The sequence below is a fragment of the Chelmon rostratus genome, chromosome 23, assembly GCF_017976325.1.
Source record: "Chelmon rostratus isolate fCheRos1 chromosome 23, fCheRos1.pri, whole genome shotgun sequence".
NCBI lineage: Eukaryota > Metazoa > Chordata > Actinopteri > Chaetodontiformes > Chaetodontidae > Chelmon > Chelmon rostratus.
The window spans coordinates 10,841,187-10,859,757 of NC_055680.1; the positions used below are offsets into that span (position 1 = coordinate 10,841,187).

General features: G+C 42.3%; 1 protein-coding gene across 2 annotated transcripts; it reads left to right on the forward strand.

The window, feature by feature from the left end:
- Positions 1–2,673: 2,673 nt before the first annotated feature.
- Positions 2,674–18,055, forward strand: arhgef15b (Rho guanine nucleotide exchange factor 15b). 2 transcript variants are annotated; one of them, XM_041965651.1, is made up of 17 exons: positions 2,680–2,762; positions 2,899–2,972; positions 7,190–7,714; positions 8,968–9,954; positions 10,065–10,110; positions 10,664–10,731; positions 11,791–12,065; positions 12,819–12,979; positions 13,234–13,386; positions 14,188–14,317; positions 15,219–15,293; positions 15,629–15,721; positions 15,804–15,958; positions 16,110–16,277; positions 16,403–16,488; positions 16,592–16,696; positions 17,170–18,055. In XM_041965651.1, the coding sequence occupies exons 3-17, from the start codon at positions 7,291–7,293 to the stop codon at positions 17,337–17,339; spliced, it is 3,096 nt and encodes a 1,031-aa protein (XP_041821585.1). In that variant the 5' UTR covers positions 2,680–2,762; positions 2,899–2,972; positions 7,190–7,290; the 3' UTR covers positions 17,340–18,055. The 2 variants fall into 2 exon arrangements, with proteins under 2 accessions (XP_041821584.1, XP_041821585.1); XM_041965650.1 differs by having other exon boundaries at positions 2,674–2,972.
- Positions 18,056–18,571: the final 516 nt, after the last annotated feature.

Consider the following 18,571-nt stretch of genomic DNA (forward strand, 5'->3'; position numbering starts at 1 on the left):
CTCATTCATAATGGCCTGTATGCTCTACAGGAGTGAGCGCGTCAGACTTTTCTGAAGTTGGACGCAGCTTTGATATAACAGAAGCTCAGTTCACCAGAAAAGGGAAAAATAGATGATAAGTTATTAATTATAGAAATGAAGATACTAAAAACACCCCACTACTGATAACCTTGTGAGATATTAAGTCAAAAATTTTGCGGTAATGTTATGAAATAATACATCAAAATTTTCAGTTGTGATGCAAAAGCATGAGAAAGAGGGTAAAAAATAGAAGTTAGGGTTTAGGGGGTAGAGGGCGTTTAGAGAGTAAGTGAAAATAATGAGATAGTGGCTCAAAAATCTGATAGTATTTCAAAATAATGACATAACAAGTTACATTTTGGATTATTAGATTAGATTAAAATCACACAACAAACAAAAAACTTTTAATTTAAATGTCAAATTTGTGAGAAAGTTAGTCAAAATTATGAGCCAAATAGTCGAAAAAGGTAAAAATAATTATTGAGAGGGCCAACATTATTAGTTACTAAGAAAAAAATGGACGAAATAGCAAATAAAAAATATTGACTTTCTCTGATTATTTTATGTTATATATATATTGTTATTTATTATTATTGTTTTTTTTATTTTTTCCTCGCAGAAATGGGCTTCCAGAAACTACTGATTTTCAGAACTTTTAAAACCCCATTTACAGTCCCATATATATATTATTATTATTATTTTTTTTTTTTTTAACCAAGGAAACATCTAAAGTGAACAGCAATCTTTAAAGAATCCTGTATCTCCAATATAATGAACACTTCATGTCTGTTCCAACCTAAGGCGCTAGGTGGAAGTAGGATGCAAAAATAAAACACAGAGGTGAGGGGAGGGGCGTATGCAGTGGCCAGGCGCCTACGGCCGTGCACCTGCTGATTAAATACTGTATCATTTGATATGCACTTACAAACAGTAGGCACCATAGCATTGTATTGTATTATGCCACTGCTTCATTAACATGAGTGAAATTATTCTACTCCAGGAAAGTCGACCATTCAGATTGAGCAGGTCGTAAAAAAAAAAAGAAAAAAGAAAGAAAAGCAATGATTTTGGACTATAACTTAATAATTGTATTGGAGCAACCATGAAATACATATACGTAGAGCTATGTTATAGTTTCTGGGGCTTTGGTCTGTTAGAAGTCCAGAGATGCGTGAAGTTTACAATAAACACTCGGAAAACGCCAGAATTGTGACATTTTGACCTTCATAATAAGAGCGGTAAAATAAAACCGCAAAATCATCACAGCAATAGTTGAAGTTTAGAATATAGGATTAGAATATAGGATAGAAATATATTATTATGCATGTTACGGCAGCCGATCAATATCAGTGTTGTTCAGTCCAGCACTGAAAAGAATGGATGCGAGCAAGCTGGGTTCTTAATCAAAACAAAAACTTTATATAATAAAAAAGGTCAACAAAACAAGTCTTCAAAAACATTCTAGGTGTTACACAGCAAGCACGGCCAAAAAACTATATACCTCTGTGCTGGTCCAAATCCCTCTAGCTGTTTCCACCATCTCTTTCAGATCTAAAGTGCGTCAGCCTTTACGCATGCAATAAAATTAAAGTCCCTTACTTTCAGTAAACATTCTTTCATAAAATAAACTAAACAAAAATTACAAAATGTTAAATATATGAATTCTTAAAAAATAAAATTCTTCATACAGTTTTGTGTTTTCAATCCTGAAATGGTTTCAGTGAATTAATTAATGTCATGGTGATAATGTATGGTAAAGTATGGTGAGAGAATTCATAATTCTATTCCTATATGTGAATCTAGTCTGCATAAAATCACTTACTTTGAACTTACTCTGCTACTTTGGACTGTAATATATTCCCTGTTTTTTTCCTTTTGAATTTTTTCTTATTTGTTAGTTTAATTACGTTTTTATTATTATTGCTGTCAATTACTGTTTTAATTGCTCCAATGTGTTATTTTTTTTAGTGGTTTTTATTCTTTTCTGCTGTTGAAAGAGTCTATTTTGAATAGAAACATGTTGTACTTTCATTCAACTAACCAAACTTACCTTTATTGTCCAATGGGGAAATTTGTTTTGCAGGTGAGTGGAACCCAGAACACACACAGACTTGAGCAGGGGTATTGTAAAATGCATAAGACATACAATAAAATATATAAAGCAAATACTAAAACCCGCCACACAGGCTCCCATTAAATGATACACATGAGCACATTCAGCCATAATCATCAAAATCAACGATTAACATTTAAGAAGACACAATAATATACTTATTACCATCCATCAATTTTTCTGTGGATAAACCATTATTAGCCGGCTCATCGTGAGCATCTGACAGTGTGATGGCATGGCAGATGAAAGGACTTTCAGCTTTAATTTAATAGGAGTTTTATAAAGCTTTAATTATAAATTAAATTAATAGCTGCTTGTGTGTATTTTTAACACCTATGTCCATCCATTTGACACTTGGTCAGAAGATAATTGATCAGAATATTTGTTATCAGAAATATTTTAAACCTACAATTCCTAAATTTTATTTTGAAACCCCTGACCGGAAGCTCTAAATATCACTGAGTAGGACTTGGTGGTTTTTGGCCTCAGGGGGGTTGTTGCACTCCTACCTCCCGTCTTCTTCCCTCATACATGCTGCTGGTAACAAAGGAGAGAACAACAGGGGGATGATGGGTGCTCAGACAACAAGCCTGTCAGAGAAACAATAAGAAACTGAACCTTTTCGCCTGTACGTTGTGGATATTTTGCCGTAACAGTTTGTTTAACGAGCGTTTTTTTCTCCGCGGTACGAGTTAAGTTTAAAGTACATTAACGTTGCTGCGTCCCGGACCGATTTTAACCTAAAGCCTGTTTTCTGGCCACAGCTAACTATGTTGGACTGCCAACACTAGAGCCGAATGACTGAAGAGAAAGAGCCAGACATGTCTGAATAACACTGGTGAGTTATCTTGTCTTTAATATGTGTTTTTACTGAGAATAGTTTACAATTTGTAGTTTAGCAGGTGTGGTTTGGTTTACTTTTGACGCTTGAGCCTGTAGGCACCTGTTCCCTTGTTGAAAGCCGTTGCAATACTTAGCAAGGGTTGTATGATATTATAGTGACGTTGCCATACACACATGTAGGTAACAGTAACCTACTCATATATTTGCCAATTAAGGTATACAAACAAGACTGTTGTAGGAGACCTTTGATTTTTAATATTTTATAAATAGACTGCCCTGGGCACTTTATTCGTCTGTGTTATTTTTTATGTTGCGTTTTCTTATCCCCAAAATTGACACATAGTAGGCTAGACCACCATTGGCAGCTTCATTTTTGATATTACCGTTACAATCGTTTGAGATCTAGACCTCACATTTACATATCCATGTCTATCACTCATGTCACTAAACCAACTCTGTTTATTCCTGTTTCCTGTACTCCGACCCTCTCTGTGTGTCTGTGTGTGTGTGTGTGTTTGTGTGTGTTTTCCGCTCCGACACACCTTTTCCGTCCCCTCTTCCTGTCCAACGTGGAGCTTCCATGCACATCACATGTATTACAATGGTAGCTCTCTTAAAGCCCCCCTACCCATTTTGTATACACACTGACCCATTAGTGTCCAGAGCAGATGGCATACTGTACACACACACACACACACACACACACACACACACACTCAGAAAGAGCATTGTGTTAATAGACACCCACTTTAAGCACTTAAGGATTGTTGTCAAGCTGATCTGATTTAGGGGATCACACCATATCTGGTATGTATTGGTTTGCCAGGACAAATACACTTACCGGAATGAATGACTGGCCCACTGACCCAGGCTGAGTGTGTGTCAGGTCCAGTAGACTGGAGGGTGCAGCTATTGAACTAACCAGGTCAATAGAGCAAAGGGAGACAAAAGGCAAATGAAGTCTGGTATGGGCTAATTGAAGGAAAAGTCAGCGAGGAATTGTAACCTCAAGTCTGATCTCATTCAGAATGTGTCATCCCTGCTGTCTCGATGAGCGCTTTGTGAGCGAACGCACCCTCCTATTTTGTGTCACTCCGTGGACAATGATAGTATCCAGAGGGCCTAAATTGAAACCTGGACAGACATACATTACCCACCCCCCACCCCCTGCCCCACACACATACACACACACATTGCATGTCAGAGATTATCCATGTTTCTGAGCACTTGAAAATCACAAACCCGATTGAGAAAAGGAGTGTTGGAAAATGAAAGCATGTACAGGTTGATGCATTCGTCTTTTTTAATTACCCCCTGAGAGCTTTCCATTCCTTCCATTCCTGCTCTGTCATGTTGCAATTATTTAATGGATGACTCTTTGTCAGCCTGGAAACATTTTTCTTGTCAGACCGAAACATGAAACCCCGTCTGTCTCTTTATTACAAGCTCACCGACTGTGCAGCGTGCACACCCCATCCGAACTGGTCTGACTAGCTGGTGCACTTTCCTACAAACAGCCACTGCTTGTGTTATTGACTTTAGTGAGCTGTGTGGAAAAGACTGTCAGGTCCAGAGCCCCAAATAGTGGATGATCCTCTGTGATGCTTTTGTTTACCTGCTGGTATTAAGCACTACTGTTGATGAATTTCTTTAAAGTGTTTTCTGGTCCAGTCACAGCTTCATATGAAATTACTGGCACTTTAAAAGAAATGAACAGCCTCTAATCTTTCACAAAGCAAAACATTACATGAATGACCCATTAAAGTGCTACTCAGATTATTCAGTAATGCTCTTGCATAAAGTTGGGGGACTTACAAGAGACAGATTTAAATAATAAAGGTCAAAATCGATGCAGCAGAGGCCGAGATATCCCAACTTCCTGCCTGCAGTATGGTTCGAACTCCAAAAACACTGCGCCCTACATTTCCCATAATGCAGCTCAGTAATGTCTTATTTTGTTATACTCCTGACAGCTGCTTGCAGAATCTCAGAAGACATCATGCAACTGTTGTCAGAAGCTGTGCAGATCTCCTCGTGATGACGTCACTGACCTTGTTTCGCAAAATTAACGGAGTTCCCCTTTCAGAATCTGATAAACATATCTGTTGATAGTAGGCTGCAGTTTTGTGTTAATATTCTTTATCGGCAGTGCTGAATAGCACTGCAGCTAGCAATTACTTCCATTATTTAATGCTGTTAGTGGATTAATGAGTTTATCTTCTGTCTATCAACTGAAAATGTATCAACTCCCAATTTTGCTCGTCATCAAATCACTTCAGGCCATTTAGCAAATAGTTGTTGAGATAATTCAGTCTGGAACAAAGTGGTGGGCCGACTGACAGACTTACATTGACATCCAGAGGGAAAAGCTGCTAGTGTGGCTAAAATTGTAGACACTTGGGTTTCATGTGACTGCCAGCTGCTGACGGGTCTGTATGACGGGCATCTGCCGTCTTTAAAACACTTACAGACTAAAAACCTAAACTAAAGCACAATCGCTACATTAATTGTTAATTAAGTCGTTTGTTGCAGCTTTTCGACAATGTGCATGTGATCCCAAATGCATGCAGCTACGTGCCAGATGTGTTGATCGAGAAGTCGCACAAAGCAGCGCTCTCTGCTGCGCTGCTCTCTTTTCTGGATGACTCAGAAGATGACCGACCCTCGATGGGTTTGGTGTTGCATCAGCTGTTGCACACACATAAAAAAAAACGCGGTGGGAAGAATCTGCAGCATGGCCATTTGGCCGCCCTGAATGGAAGTTGAATTTCACTTTATTGCCGTCATGTTTCTTTTTATGGACGCTTACGTTGCAGCGTTTGACTGATTCATTTGAGCGACTGGAGCGCTTTGAATACAGGAGTTTCTCAGTGTTTGAGCTTTAAAGGGTTGAATCAGTGCGGATTTGCTGCAGGCATCAGTGTCAGTGTGTGGACAAATTCCTAATTATGCTTTTTGTAGCATAAAAGTAGGCTGGTATTTTCAAAACATGAACATCCGTGTAAAGATCACAGACAATGGAGCACAACCAGATATTAACAGGGTGAATGAACGTTTTCAGAGCACTTTTAAATGAGCTGAAATGTAAGACACCGCAAAGAGCTTGAGGCTTTCCAACCTGCCAGGGCAACAATGGGCAGGGTGGGGTGATAATGAATGTCCATTTGTATTGAAACAGTGGTTAGCTATTAATTGAATTACACCTATGAGTCAGGAATCATAAGCATGATATAAATTGCCAGCTTGCTACACAGATATTACATATTAACTGTCAGCAAACCATAAAATACTTGCTGCTTCACTGCGTCCTTTCACACAGACTATCAAGCTGTGATAACGGTTGAAAGTAATCTCGGTTCAGAACTGGAAACCTTCTGTCTGATCGGCGTCCCTGCTCTAATGCCGCTGACACCCTCCAGCCTTTAAAGCAGTAAATGAACAAACAGCATTGTGCTTCTCAGCTGTGAGTCATTAATAAATAACAATTTTAGAAGTTGCATACTGATGTCAAAGATCTTTACGGTGGAAAAATCAATGACCTGTAGCTGGATTTCCCTCCACTGCGTCAGCTTGTAGTGCAGTAAACACACTTGTCGTTACATTCTCGCTTGTTTGTGGGAATGTGCTCCTTCCAGTGCAAAGTTCATATTCCTGTGAAGCCTTATTGCAGTAGGGGATTGGTAGAACAGAGTTCAAAGTCTGATCTTAGGATTGTACTGTAATGGAAATGCTTAATTATGTACCATTTACAGCCTTGCGTAAATGTTTAGTTCAGCAACAGAAAATGACTGTTATTATAGTGAACCTTTTTTTTTCAAAGGCCAAAAAGGCTGAGAAGCACTAACTATGAGTTTAAGGCTCATTATGTAATCACAGTCTATCCAGGGACCTTTATTGCATTCCCTTCTCCCTCTGCTGTCTAATAAACGCATGAAATCCCCCAGCACAAGCAGTTCATACTTGTGGCTCCATGTGACAGGTTATGTCCTTATTTATGGTGCCTGAGGAGGTGAAAGTATAAGTAAAGAAAATGAGAAAAAAGTCATAAAAAAAACAATGTTTTTCTGTAATTTTCTTGTGATCCTTCCGAGTTGGGACCCCATGTGGAGTCCCAAACCCTGGCTTCAGAACCACTGCCCTAGGGCCCAGGATGCAGAGTGACTGATCTGAATGAACTTTTCAACTTTCTTTTCCTTTCCTTTTACTCATCAGGTGATGAAGACATGCTCACATTGACCTTTACCCTCAAAGCCTGACCTCTGATTGGTCAGGGCTGGGAGCGAATCGCACCTTAAGAGAAGACTCCAGCTACCATGTCTGTCCAGGAAGCATCCCAACAAGCCATGTCGCCTTTACCCCTCAAACCTGAGGCCAAGCCGAGACCCGAGATCCCTCCAAAACCCTCAACGCAAGCCAGCTCCCCTCCTCTGGGAGACCAAGGCAGCACTAAGAGCCCCTCTGAAGGGAAGGTCAAGAGGATTGTGAACAAGTTCAGCAAACAGGAGGGTGCTGCGAACGAGCCGGGGGAGCAGCCCACCAATGGCACCGGAGAAGTCACGACAAGTAAACGGTTCAGACGGCCGCCCACCGTTAAGCCCAAACCAGGCCGCGCCAGTCTGCAGCTTCAGGTAGGGGGGGAGCAGGCGCCTCCGTTGCCCGTAAAGAGGAGCAAGAAGCTGAAACAGAGTGAGCGAGGAGAGGAGGGGGACAACATCAGTATGGAAGGAGGACGATCAGGTATAGTAGATTTGATGCAGACAGTGCGTGTGAGCGTGTGTGTAAGCTGATTGGTTTGAAAGTCAAAGCTGCAGCGCAGTCAGGGTGTTCTTCTGACTTACAGGTGTGGTGCCGCTCGTTACTCTAAACCAACAGCCGTAAACGGGTTCAGTCAGTCTGATGATCACCTGTCTGAGTGTGTGTGTGTGTGTGTGTGTAAGAGAGAAAGAGTATGTGTGCATGCCTGCTTTTGCGTAATGTGAAAGCAGGAAGTGATGCTGAAACATGCAGTAAAGATAACGCACAAGCATTGATATCCATCACCTATTATCAGTGTGTTATCTTCCAGTTGTTGCATGGTGGCTACTCAGTAAAAAGTATAAAACTTTGAACATTTGTTTCAGTTTTAATCCGTGGCACATGGACACGGGACATCTTTTGCTGTGTCATGATGTTCAGCTTTGTCCTGACTCAACAAAAGAGGAACCCAAAGAAGTTAGATTTTATTGCCTGTCTGATTATCTGATCTCTTCCCTCTTTTTCTTCCCCAGCAACAAGCAACAGGAAGCCTTTAAGCAGGTCATCAGATGCAACTAACCATTATTGTCAGCATCCATTTATCTGTCAGTTATTTTCTGATCAATCGTTTCGACAATACAACATCAGAACATAAACTAATGCAATTACCTTAAAACACATGTCTCAAAAAAGCTTAATCCTTTTTACATCTCCATTTAACTATATTTTTAAAAAGATCGTGGTAATGGCTGATAGGGAAAATGTTAGGTATTGAGTTAGACTTTTTTGCGTGCGTCATATCTTTACTTACTGACCCTTTTAACCTTCATCCTGACTGCTCTCTCTCTTTCCTCCACCTTTTCCATTTCCTTCTGTCAATATTGAATTTTTTCCCCATGCAACGCTGCAGACTTTCCATGAATATTTGAACACACCACTTGCAGATGCGCTGTATTTGCATAGTGTTGGACTGCTGACTCGACAGTCCAGCCTGTACCACACGAAGCTGTTACAGATGGAAAAAAAAAAGCTCTAAATGAAAGTGAGCCGTCCTATCTGTGGATGCACATGCAGCATGGACGGGGACAGGAAACAGCTCATTCTCACCCTGTAGCTCAGTGTTTCAGCCTGGGATGTGGAGGAAAAAATGAGCATTTATATGTTTCTTTCTATAGCAGCCTTAGAGAAGAATTATTATCTTCTCATTTCAGAAACATTTTAAAGCATTTCATCAGTTTTGCTTCTTTTCGATGCAGCGCCTGATGGAAAAGAGGTGGAGATTCAGCTGATTGGAGGAGATGAAGTGGAGGCGGAGCACAGTCCACACGCGCCCCTCAGCCCCCACTGCGACCCAAGCTGCAGCTGCGTCTGCCACCTCCAGTGGCCCGGCATGAAACTAATATTGGTGCCCGTGGACGTGGATGATGGTGTGGGTGGAGACGAGTATGGGACTGATGAAGAGCAGAGGGTGGAGGATGGGGAGGAGTCGGAGGAGGATGAGGATGAGGAGGGGGAGAGAGGAGGGGAAGGGGACAGTGAGGCAGGGGATGAGGTGGACAGGACTTCAGTGGCCGATGGGAGTGTGTTGAAACAAAAAATGACGAAGTTCCACCAATCTTTGAATGTTTTGATTGCGGATGGCCACAGGAGACGCTCGGACCCGGGCCCTCACTCTGTTCTCAGCCTTGCTGTCTCTCGCTCTCAGTCTCCCCCCGTCCCCCCAAAACATGCTCAGTCAGCACAAATCCACGACACACCCACCCAAAACGAAGAAGAAAATATTTATGAGGCCACACTTCCAGTGGTCGACCCCAGTCCCAAAAAGACCGCCACTGCATGTAAGGAACTGGATATCCCTCTGATCAAGGTGCGCAAACCAGCCCGTCGGTCTAAACTGTCCTACAGCACCTCAGACCCGTCGTCCGACTTTCAGGATAACACAGAACCCATCTCAAGCCCAGACGGCGTGCCGCCAGCCATCCCGCCGAGGATGCCTATGCCTCAGGACAGCCGCAACCTCACCCCAGTGCACCGGGGCGGCATTCCTCTCCCCCAGCCCACGATGGAGGAGTGGCGCGCTTTGCGGCCCTCGTCCCCCAGCGGCTCCACTGCCAGCGGGCTGAGCCCCCAACGGGCCATCACTCCACCCCAGGCCAGCCCTCACAGACCCCCACCTCCACCACCGAAGACAGACTCCAGGAGGCTCAGCAGTGCCTCGCTGCAATCCCTCACGCTGAAAAAAGGTTCGCACGGAACAAACATAATTATCTTTGCCTGAGATGGGCTATGAATGATGCACAAGATGTTAAATTTCAGTGTAATTGAAAACAATGACATTTACTCATCTTTTTAGATGGAGAGGAGAATGGAGGGAATGAAGAGGGCACAGTGGAAGAAACGTGAGTTATCACTCTGACGCTCACTTTGCTTTTTACTTACATTTTTTAAAAGGGTAAGGCTGACAATATTCTATATTTTTCTATTTGTGAAAACAAAATCATGAAAATGAATTGATCCAATAAACAAGTACTGTCTGCGTGGGTCACACTGGCTGACATGTTTCTTTGTTACAATGAACATGAGTACTGTAGTTCACCGTCCTGCTGCTTCCAAAGCTTGTTAGCACACTAAATATGTATTTATCCACAGCTGAAAATAGTCCCCAGCAAATGCACTGTTTACTCTTATGTGAGCAACATTTGCTAAAAACTACAGTGCCCAGCCATTTCAGCAAACTGTTTAACATTTTTTGAAATATTTAAATCCTCAGTTGGAACAGATAGGCTTGGAGCAGATAGTTTGTTTGAAGAATGTAGAATTTCACCAGCCTCAACCTTTAGGTCAGTATTGTTGATCTTGTTTGTCTGGAGGGATCATTAACTGTGTCATTCACTCGTGTGTTGGACAGTTTGGTTTCACATCATCCTGGTTTGATCTTTTCTCCTCTTTCAGGCTTCCAGTCAGGAGGGGCTCCCTCAAGAAAGGGTCTTCGTTCAACTGGGAGTCTCGGCTGCAGGATGGTAAGGACGACACCTGTGACAAACATAAATAGACAAGGATGAGTCTCTGAAAATGTCAAAGTAGTGCTTTTGATAGGATACAATGTCAGTATGCTGGTATGTTAGCCATGAGCTATGATGTTGGCCTGTAATTCAATGGAGACCAACCTTTACAGCTAACATCTCATGCTGTGTCCCAATTCCATTCCACATTGTAACTGTATATAGTATGTACTATATACTGTTTATCATAGTGTACTGTTTTTACAATTAGTATAAGAAAAAGCAACATACTTAACTGTATTTTGTAGCAGAAAATGTACAGATATACACACCTTTTGTAGATATTTCGGAAGCCATCTTACCACCATCCACAATTTCTGTAAAATTTCTGCAGCTGTTGCTTCTCCATTTCCATTAGTGTGCATCAACAGCACACTCAAAAATCATCCATTTTTAACACTTTCTTTTTTCTCCTTTCCTGTGTGAAAACACTGCACATTCACAACTGGCTCAGATTTAGTATGGAAATAGGACACAGCTTCAGACTATACTGGTCTTATTTTGACAAAACTCAGCGAACACACTGACTGAGTTAGTGGAGGCACAATCATTAACCAGTTGCCACTTTATTAGGTACACTGGGTCAACCTAATGCAATCAAATACAGTGCATCAGTACATCCTAACTTCAGGAATCTTTTTTTGACTTTGTAATTGTTGATGATGCGGTGTTGGAGATTTCTGAGGCTTTTACATTGTGGTGCACTTCAGTTGAAGAGTAAAAAATAAAGTAAAAGTAAAGCAATGACTGCAGACAAACTCTGCAATTGTCAATAAAATAAAGTGTTTGGGTATTATTATGAATAATATGTTAAGCCTAAAATATCAGTTGAGTCAACAATTATCGGATGGAGTTACAAACTGTAAAAACCGTAACAAAGACAAATCATAATAGGGCTGATGTATTGGGTCGGACAGGTAAGAAACTGTCAACTCAGTGTACATGTTTCGAGAGATGTCTACATCATGTGCATCTGGGGTCTACTGTTAGGAACCTTTGTGACTTGTTTCCCCTCAGAGCCTCTGTACCAGACGTACCGTGCCACCGTCATCACCAAGGAGATCCGACGCCAGACAGTTTGCCGTAACATCAGTAAAACTAGTGTGGACTACGCTATGGACTCTGCAGCCCGTCGCTCTGGAACTGGTACTGCGACAGCGACTGGAAATGGAGCACCCAGGGGCAGCCCCGTGCCCACAACGGGCCAGAGCACCCTGTGGCAGGACCTCGCGGCTGTTCGGGACAGCGGAGTGCTGGAGCAGCTCGGCCCCGAGCGGTGCAAGTACCAGGAGGTGAGGGACTGACCTGAACCGAGGCGGGATTACAGAAAGAGAAATCGATGATGCGAGGAGAAGAGAAACGGGAGATGCCGTATCAAGTTTTAAATCACATCTTAAAGTAATAATGCAATGTTTTTACCTGAATTATGGCCCACTCTGCCTCGCTGTATCACTCACTGCTGGAATAACATATTGATTCACTCTACCCCCAGTTCATGAAAGCTTTTCCAGCCGCTCGTCTAACTTCCCAACGTCAGGCAGGACTTTTCAAGGAGAAAAAAACTTTTAAGTACAGGAATGCATCTTAGGAAGAGAGCTTGCAGATAAACCAAGCCATTTTTTTTTATTTCATTGAACAATAAGAAGAGAGAATAAGAAAGACACAATTATGAATCTATCATAAATCAGACTGTATTAAAAAGTAACTGATAGTAAGAATAACTATCATTATACAGATTTATTAAATATTGATTATTTGTAGTGTCATGGTGGCTTAGTGGTCCATGATGCATACCCCATGTAACCTTAACGTCCCTGGTTCCAGTCTGGCATCCCCAGCTCTCTCGGCTGTCTGTTTCTATGCTGTACTCCATCAAATAAAGGCAAAATGTGCCAAACAATATCTTAAATAAATGGATATTATTCACAGAAATGACTTCAAAACAACGACAAAGGGGACCTGCTTTTACACCGTGTTGATTCCCTTTTTGTCCAAATATCCTTCATGTGTAAAATGTGTCACATTGTTCGCCTTCTCCCTGGCAGAGCATGTTTGAGGTTTTGACATCTGAGGCCTCTTACCTCCGATCCCTGCGAGTTCTGACCGAACACTTCCTGGACAGCCGGGAGCTGGAGTTGACGATGATCATCAGGGACAGGAAAACCCTCTTCTCCAACATCCTGAGGGTCCGGGAGGTCAGCGAGAGGTGAGAGATGGCAGAAAGAAGGACAGAGAGAGATAAAGGGAAATAAGAAGGTGATTTATGAGTTGAACTGTCATGAGGTCATTTGGCGCTTGGGACAAAGATACCAAAAGATCGGAAGGAAAAGGAAAAATGTAATGAGTCATTTCCTGAACTGAGGTCAGGCGATGGTCAATTAAAGCTTTGTATGTCTTTGTGTAGTCGTTCTTTATGGTTGTGAAGCTTTTTTGTGAAATCTTTGCTGTCTGACTCCACAGGTTCTTGAAAGACCTGGAGGACCGCATATTCGAGGAGCTGGTCTTCCCTGACATCTGTGACATAATCCACTACCACGCCCAGCACAACTTCCCCGCCTACATCGACTACGTCCGCAATCAGATTTACCAGGAAAAGACCTACACGTTGCTCATGTAAGGAACTGCAGTCAAACCATCAAACCAGTTCCAGGTTACTGAGAATTCAGTTGAGGCTGTAAAACAAAGATGAGAAAGCACCAATAAACAATAAAGCAGGCATTGATTGTCAAATAGGAATAGGGTTGCAAAGGGTTTGTAAATTTCAAGTTAAGCAATGTTGAAAATATAAAGATTATACATTTTTTAATAGTGACCTTATTTGGGGGAAAATACACACAAAAAAGCAATATGAGGCCTTCGACATGTTTTGGGAGTAGTATATGCTCATTTAATTGAATTGTAGCCATGTGCTGCATTCAGCAGCATCACATGAATGGATCATTTGCAGCATCTCATTAAATAGGAATTCAGTAGCATTACAACCATCTGCATGCACGGTGCATTCTTCTGTCACATGTGCAGCCACACTACTGCCAACACTGCTGCACTGTCTGAGCCAAAGGACCAACAAGCTTTTAATCAAGACTATTAATCTCATATCCATTCAGTCTTGGTAAATGGGTCAGCTCAGTTAATTTACGTTCAGCTCAGCTAAATTGTTGATTTTTTTTTCATTTCTATTAGACAGGTTTTAAATAATGTCTGCTTATTATATGGTATAGTTCCTTTTTATTGTTTATTTGATTTGATTTCTCATGAATTCCTGTTAATTCCCATGGAAAGTTTACAAATTGTATATCCCTGGAAGTTTGCAACCCTACATAGGGCATATACTTAAGGTATCTATATATATATATATATATGTGTGTGTGTGGGGGTGTGTATGTGTGTGTGTGCATTTCTGTGTGTCTACAGGAAGAACAACGTGCAGTTTGCTGCGGTCATCACTCGTCTCCAAGAGTCGCCTCAGTGCCAGCGGCTGCCCTTCATGTCCTTCTTGCTGCTGCCCTTCCAGCGAATAACACGCATCAAAATGCTCATTGAGGTGAGTGGCATCAGGGGAATTGTAATACATATGTTATAATATATGATCTATATAATGCTGTTCGCCAATATATAGTTCTGGCACATTAGCCCCCTGTAAAACTGTTAAACGTAATTTTTAGATTTCTGTTTGTGTAGAGATTAAACAACCTAGATACGACTTTTTAATCAGTGAGCTTCAGAGACATTTACACAGAGCCAGGCTAACTTTTGTCCACTGCTTCCAGGCTTTATGCTAAGCTAATTGCCTCCTAGCTGCATCTTATGAGAATAGCATCAGTCTTCTTGTCTCGTGAACAAGCTTGTTCTGCCAAATGTGCAACAAGTAATGTCATAATTATATGCACATTATTTATGTTTGAGGCTACGACTGGAAATCTGCACACTGCCTATAAACTACTGACAATGTTTTGGTCCTAGCTGGATCTTTGGAAGGTAAAAATGACCAAATAATCAGATTGAGGTTGAAATGTTTGTGGATTCGACTCCTGAAGTAGAAATGTGTGTTTGCTTTTGGTTTTTCTCCCCATGTGAGGACAAAGCTCAGGAGGTCGGCGTCACGGCAACGTTACTGGAGCGTGACTACAATGCAGTTAGCCTTTGCAACCTTTACACGAGTTCAAGTGTCTGGACAGAAAGCCGCAGTACATTCTGTATAACTGACCCATCTCCTCTCTTGCTACAAGCCATTGAAAGCCAATAGTCTTGACTTAATCATGGCGCGTTGCTTTGTGAAATATCCTCGTTCCAGCGTTATCTCCCCCGCTCTGCCTCTTGAGCCATAAGCAAACACACGGGCGCACCTCGCCGCAACCTCATGACCTTGTTTGCATTTACATGGAAAAAATGTTTCCTGACGATTGTCCGCTGCAGAAATAGAAAGTTGTTGTTTGTCCTCTCAGAACATCCTGAAGAGAACAAAGGAGGGGACGAAAGAGGAGCAGACGGCCTCCAAGGCTTTGGCTTCTGTGTCGAAGGTAAACCCCCCCTCGCTCTTCATCACCCTTCTTTCTGCCTACAAATCCATATCATTTGACTCTCGAGTGCTTTGCATGCCTCTGGACATTTGACGTCAGCCATTGTTTGAAGCATTTCCCATTGATTGAGTTCCACAGTGACAGTGAGTCATACGTAGCGCTCAGGACAAAGGCAGTGTGAGACAGAGTTTGCTCAATCAGGGAGACATTTGAGGGTATTTTTCAATGACACCCAGTTTTATATAGTGACAGCCGGAGGGGATAAATGGAAATTGAAAAAAAAAAGTGTTTATTTCATAATCTTGTCTATTTTTCCACTCTATAATCACATGCAGATCATGGACGAGTGCAACACACAAGTGGGGAAGATGAGACAGATGGAGGAGTTGATCTATGTCTCTCAAACACTGGAGTTTGACAAGCTGAAGGTAACGATGGATGTGTGCATTTGTCCTTTATTGAGCTGGGCGTTTATTTCGAAAAGGAGATGAAGGTTTCTGTCTCCTCCAGGCCATCCCGATCATCTCCCAGACACGGTATTTGGAGAAGAAGGGAGAGCTGCAGGAAATGTCCAAAGGAGGAACTCTCTTCAACATGAGAGCGAAGTTCACGCCCGTCTACCTCTTCCTCTTCAACGATCTGCTCATCATCACTGCCAAAAAAGGGTGAGACAAGATTGATTTTGGTAGTCCAAGCCAAATGGAAACAAATACAAACTTTGATCTTTAACTACACAAAAATATGCCATTGTTGCGACAAAGATAGCAGATACGAAATACAGTGGATGTGACATGAATTCTCCTTTCTCTTGAGCAGCGTGGAGCGTTTCGTGGTACTCGACCATGCCCATCGCTCTCTGGTGCAGGTGCAGCCAGTAGAGGAAGGCGGAGGCAGCAGCGGCCCCTACGAGCACTGCTTCAACCTCACCCTGCTGGAAAATCACCAGGGACGCATGATGGAGAGGCTGTTCAAAGCTCCCTCACAGTGAGTGCCTTAGTTCAGACTTGACCAGTGAGAAGAGTATAATCTACATGTATGATGAAATACAACTTCCTGATGGATGGCTATCACTTCAGCTGTGCTGACATTACAACTGTTTCTGTCGACAGGTCAGACATGCACAGGTGGATGGCGGCTTTCCCCAACCCCACCAACCCAGACAGAGATGAAGATGAAGTGATTTATGAGGACTGGGGTGAGGACTACAGTGACACCACAGCGTGTGTTTGCCTGTGTTTCATATCCACAGTTTCTTATGTGTGTGTGTGTGTGTGTGTGTGTGTGTGCATGTGTGTCAGACTGCCCTCAGGTGCAGTGTGTGGAGCAGTACATTGCCCAGCAGGCAGACGAGCTCACCCTGGAGCCCACTGAGATCATCAACGTCATCCGCAAAACCAACGAGGGTAAGAACAACGTGGCGGAATCCCGGATTTAGGAGTTGTTTATGTATTTATCAGACTGTCGCAGAGAGAATAAGAAAAGATGATCACATACATTTCCTCTTCTACAGAAACAACTCTGCAGCTGAAACTGCTCAAACGCGATATCCATCTGTGCTTGCATCAAAATTATCATTTGACATCATTATGTGTGTGTGGATCTAGACTAAGAATCAGATTAAGGTTTCAATGTGGTACACGTTTCCTATCAAAACAGTCGAATGTCCTGACATGCATCATTAACACGCCCCTTCCTTTGACTCTGCTTGTTTATGCACCCTGATCCTCATGACTGCCTCAATCCTCAACCCTCCACTTTAGCAGTTTATTGATTTGTTTCGACTTTCTTGCATGAACAATACAGAAGCCTCCAATCTTCCCTTGTTTGTTCTCCTCCCACCTCCCTCCTCTCCTCCCACTTCTCCTCTTTCTCCCAGGCTGCTGCGAAGGCATCCGCCTGTCTGACGGTCAGAAGGGCTGGTTCCCCGCAGCAAACGTCATCGAGATCACCAACGAGCATGTGAGGCGGCGAAACCTCAGAGAGCGCTACAGAGTGATGCAGGCTGCGAGCATGGTCGCCAACAGCAGGGCCAACACCGTTCATTAGAATCGACTGATCACAGATGTTTACATTTAGTCAGGACCATAAAGGGAAACAAACTCTTTACACGTGACTTCTGTACAGAGGGAGTGCCAGTTTGCAGCAAGCAGGAAATGAAAGATAAAAGGAGAAGGGCGATGATCAGGAGATGTCATAACAGACCTGCAGTCATCACCTTTTTTATACTTCTGGAGTACATTAGTGTGCAGTTAAACCAGCTTGGAGCTTGAGGTAGATCATTTACTACTGAAGCTGACAGGAACTATTTGAATGTGCATGTATGTGTTTAATAACAGATATCAGCTCATTACAGTGTTACAGCCACACTGTTCAGCCACACTTGTGAGCATGCGGCCTCCGCTTTGACACCTCCTCATGCACTGAAACTGCACGTTTGAAATGCCAATCATTCTAGCTACCGCTCGACCACATTGTACAAATGTCAGTCCTGCTGCGGAGAAAAGGGTTGGGCGTTCCCGTAAACACCTCTCGTGTCACAGTTGTCACATGCACACGCAAGTTAAATCCTCTCTCATACCTGTTATGCACAGCAAGCTGTCAAGTTGCACCAAGTTGGCCAGAATGCAGGATATGACACGTTTTATAATACAACAATCTTGTTATGTTATATTTTGTTTTTAAAAGTGTTAACGTTTAAAGAGGAATTTATCTCACTGCAACCTGTAAAAAAAAAAAAAAATCAGGAAGTGCCTTTGAATAAACTCAAAACAAAGAACTACACACAAAGACTTCTGTCAGGATCCTATCGAGCACAAGAGCTTTGAAATGTGTGCAAATGTGGGCCGAGCTGTGCTGCCATTATGACGTTACAGTGGTTGTGCTGCCTGTTAGCTTGTTAGCTCGTGTCACTAGACATTGTGGAATAATACTGTAGCTCCCCCTGCAGCTTGTTGTCAGTGAAGTCTGGATGTTTTTTGTGGATACTTTGTAAATGAACAATATGTTGTAAATACTGAGTGGGGGACTCCCTCCTTCAAAACAGTAGTTGTGCTTTTAATAAAAACGTGTTTCTTTTTAGCTAGGTGTTTGTTTCTCAGTAACAGAGGCTCAACTGTTGATCATTTTTATTGAACACTGATACGGTACTAAGAATACTGTTTACATTTTCTTTTCAAACGGGAAATAAATTCTCATTCTACAAAAATAAAGGGTTTTGGGGGGCAGATTTGGATCAAGATTAAACATTTTTAGAGCAACCAGTGCAAAGAACCCTCAAC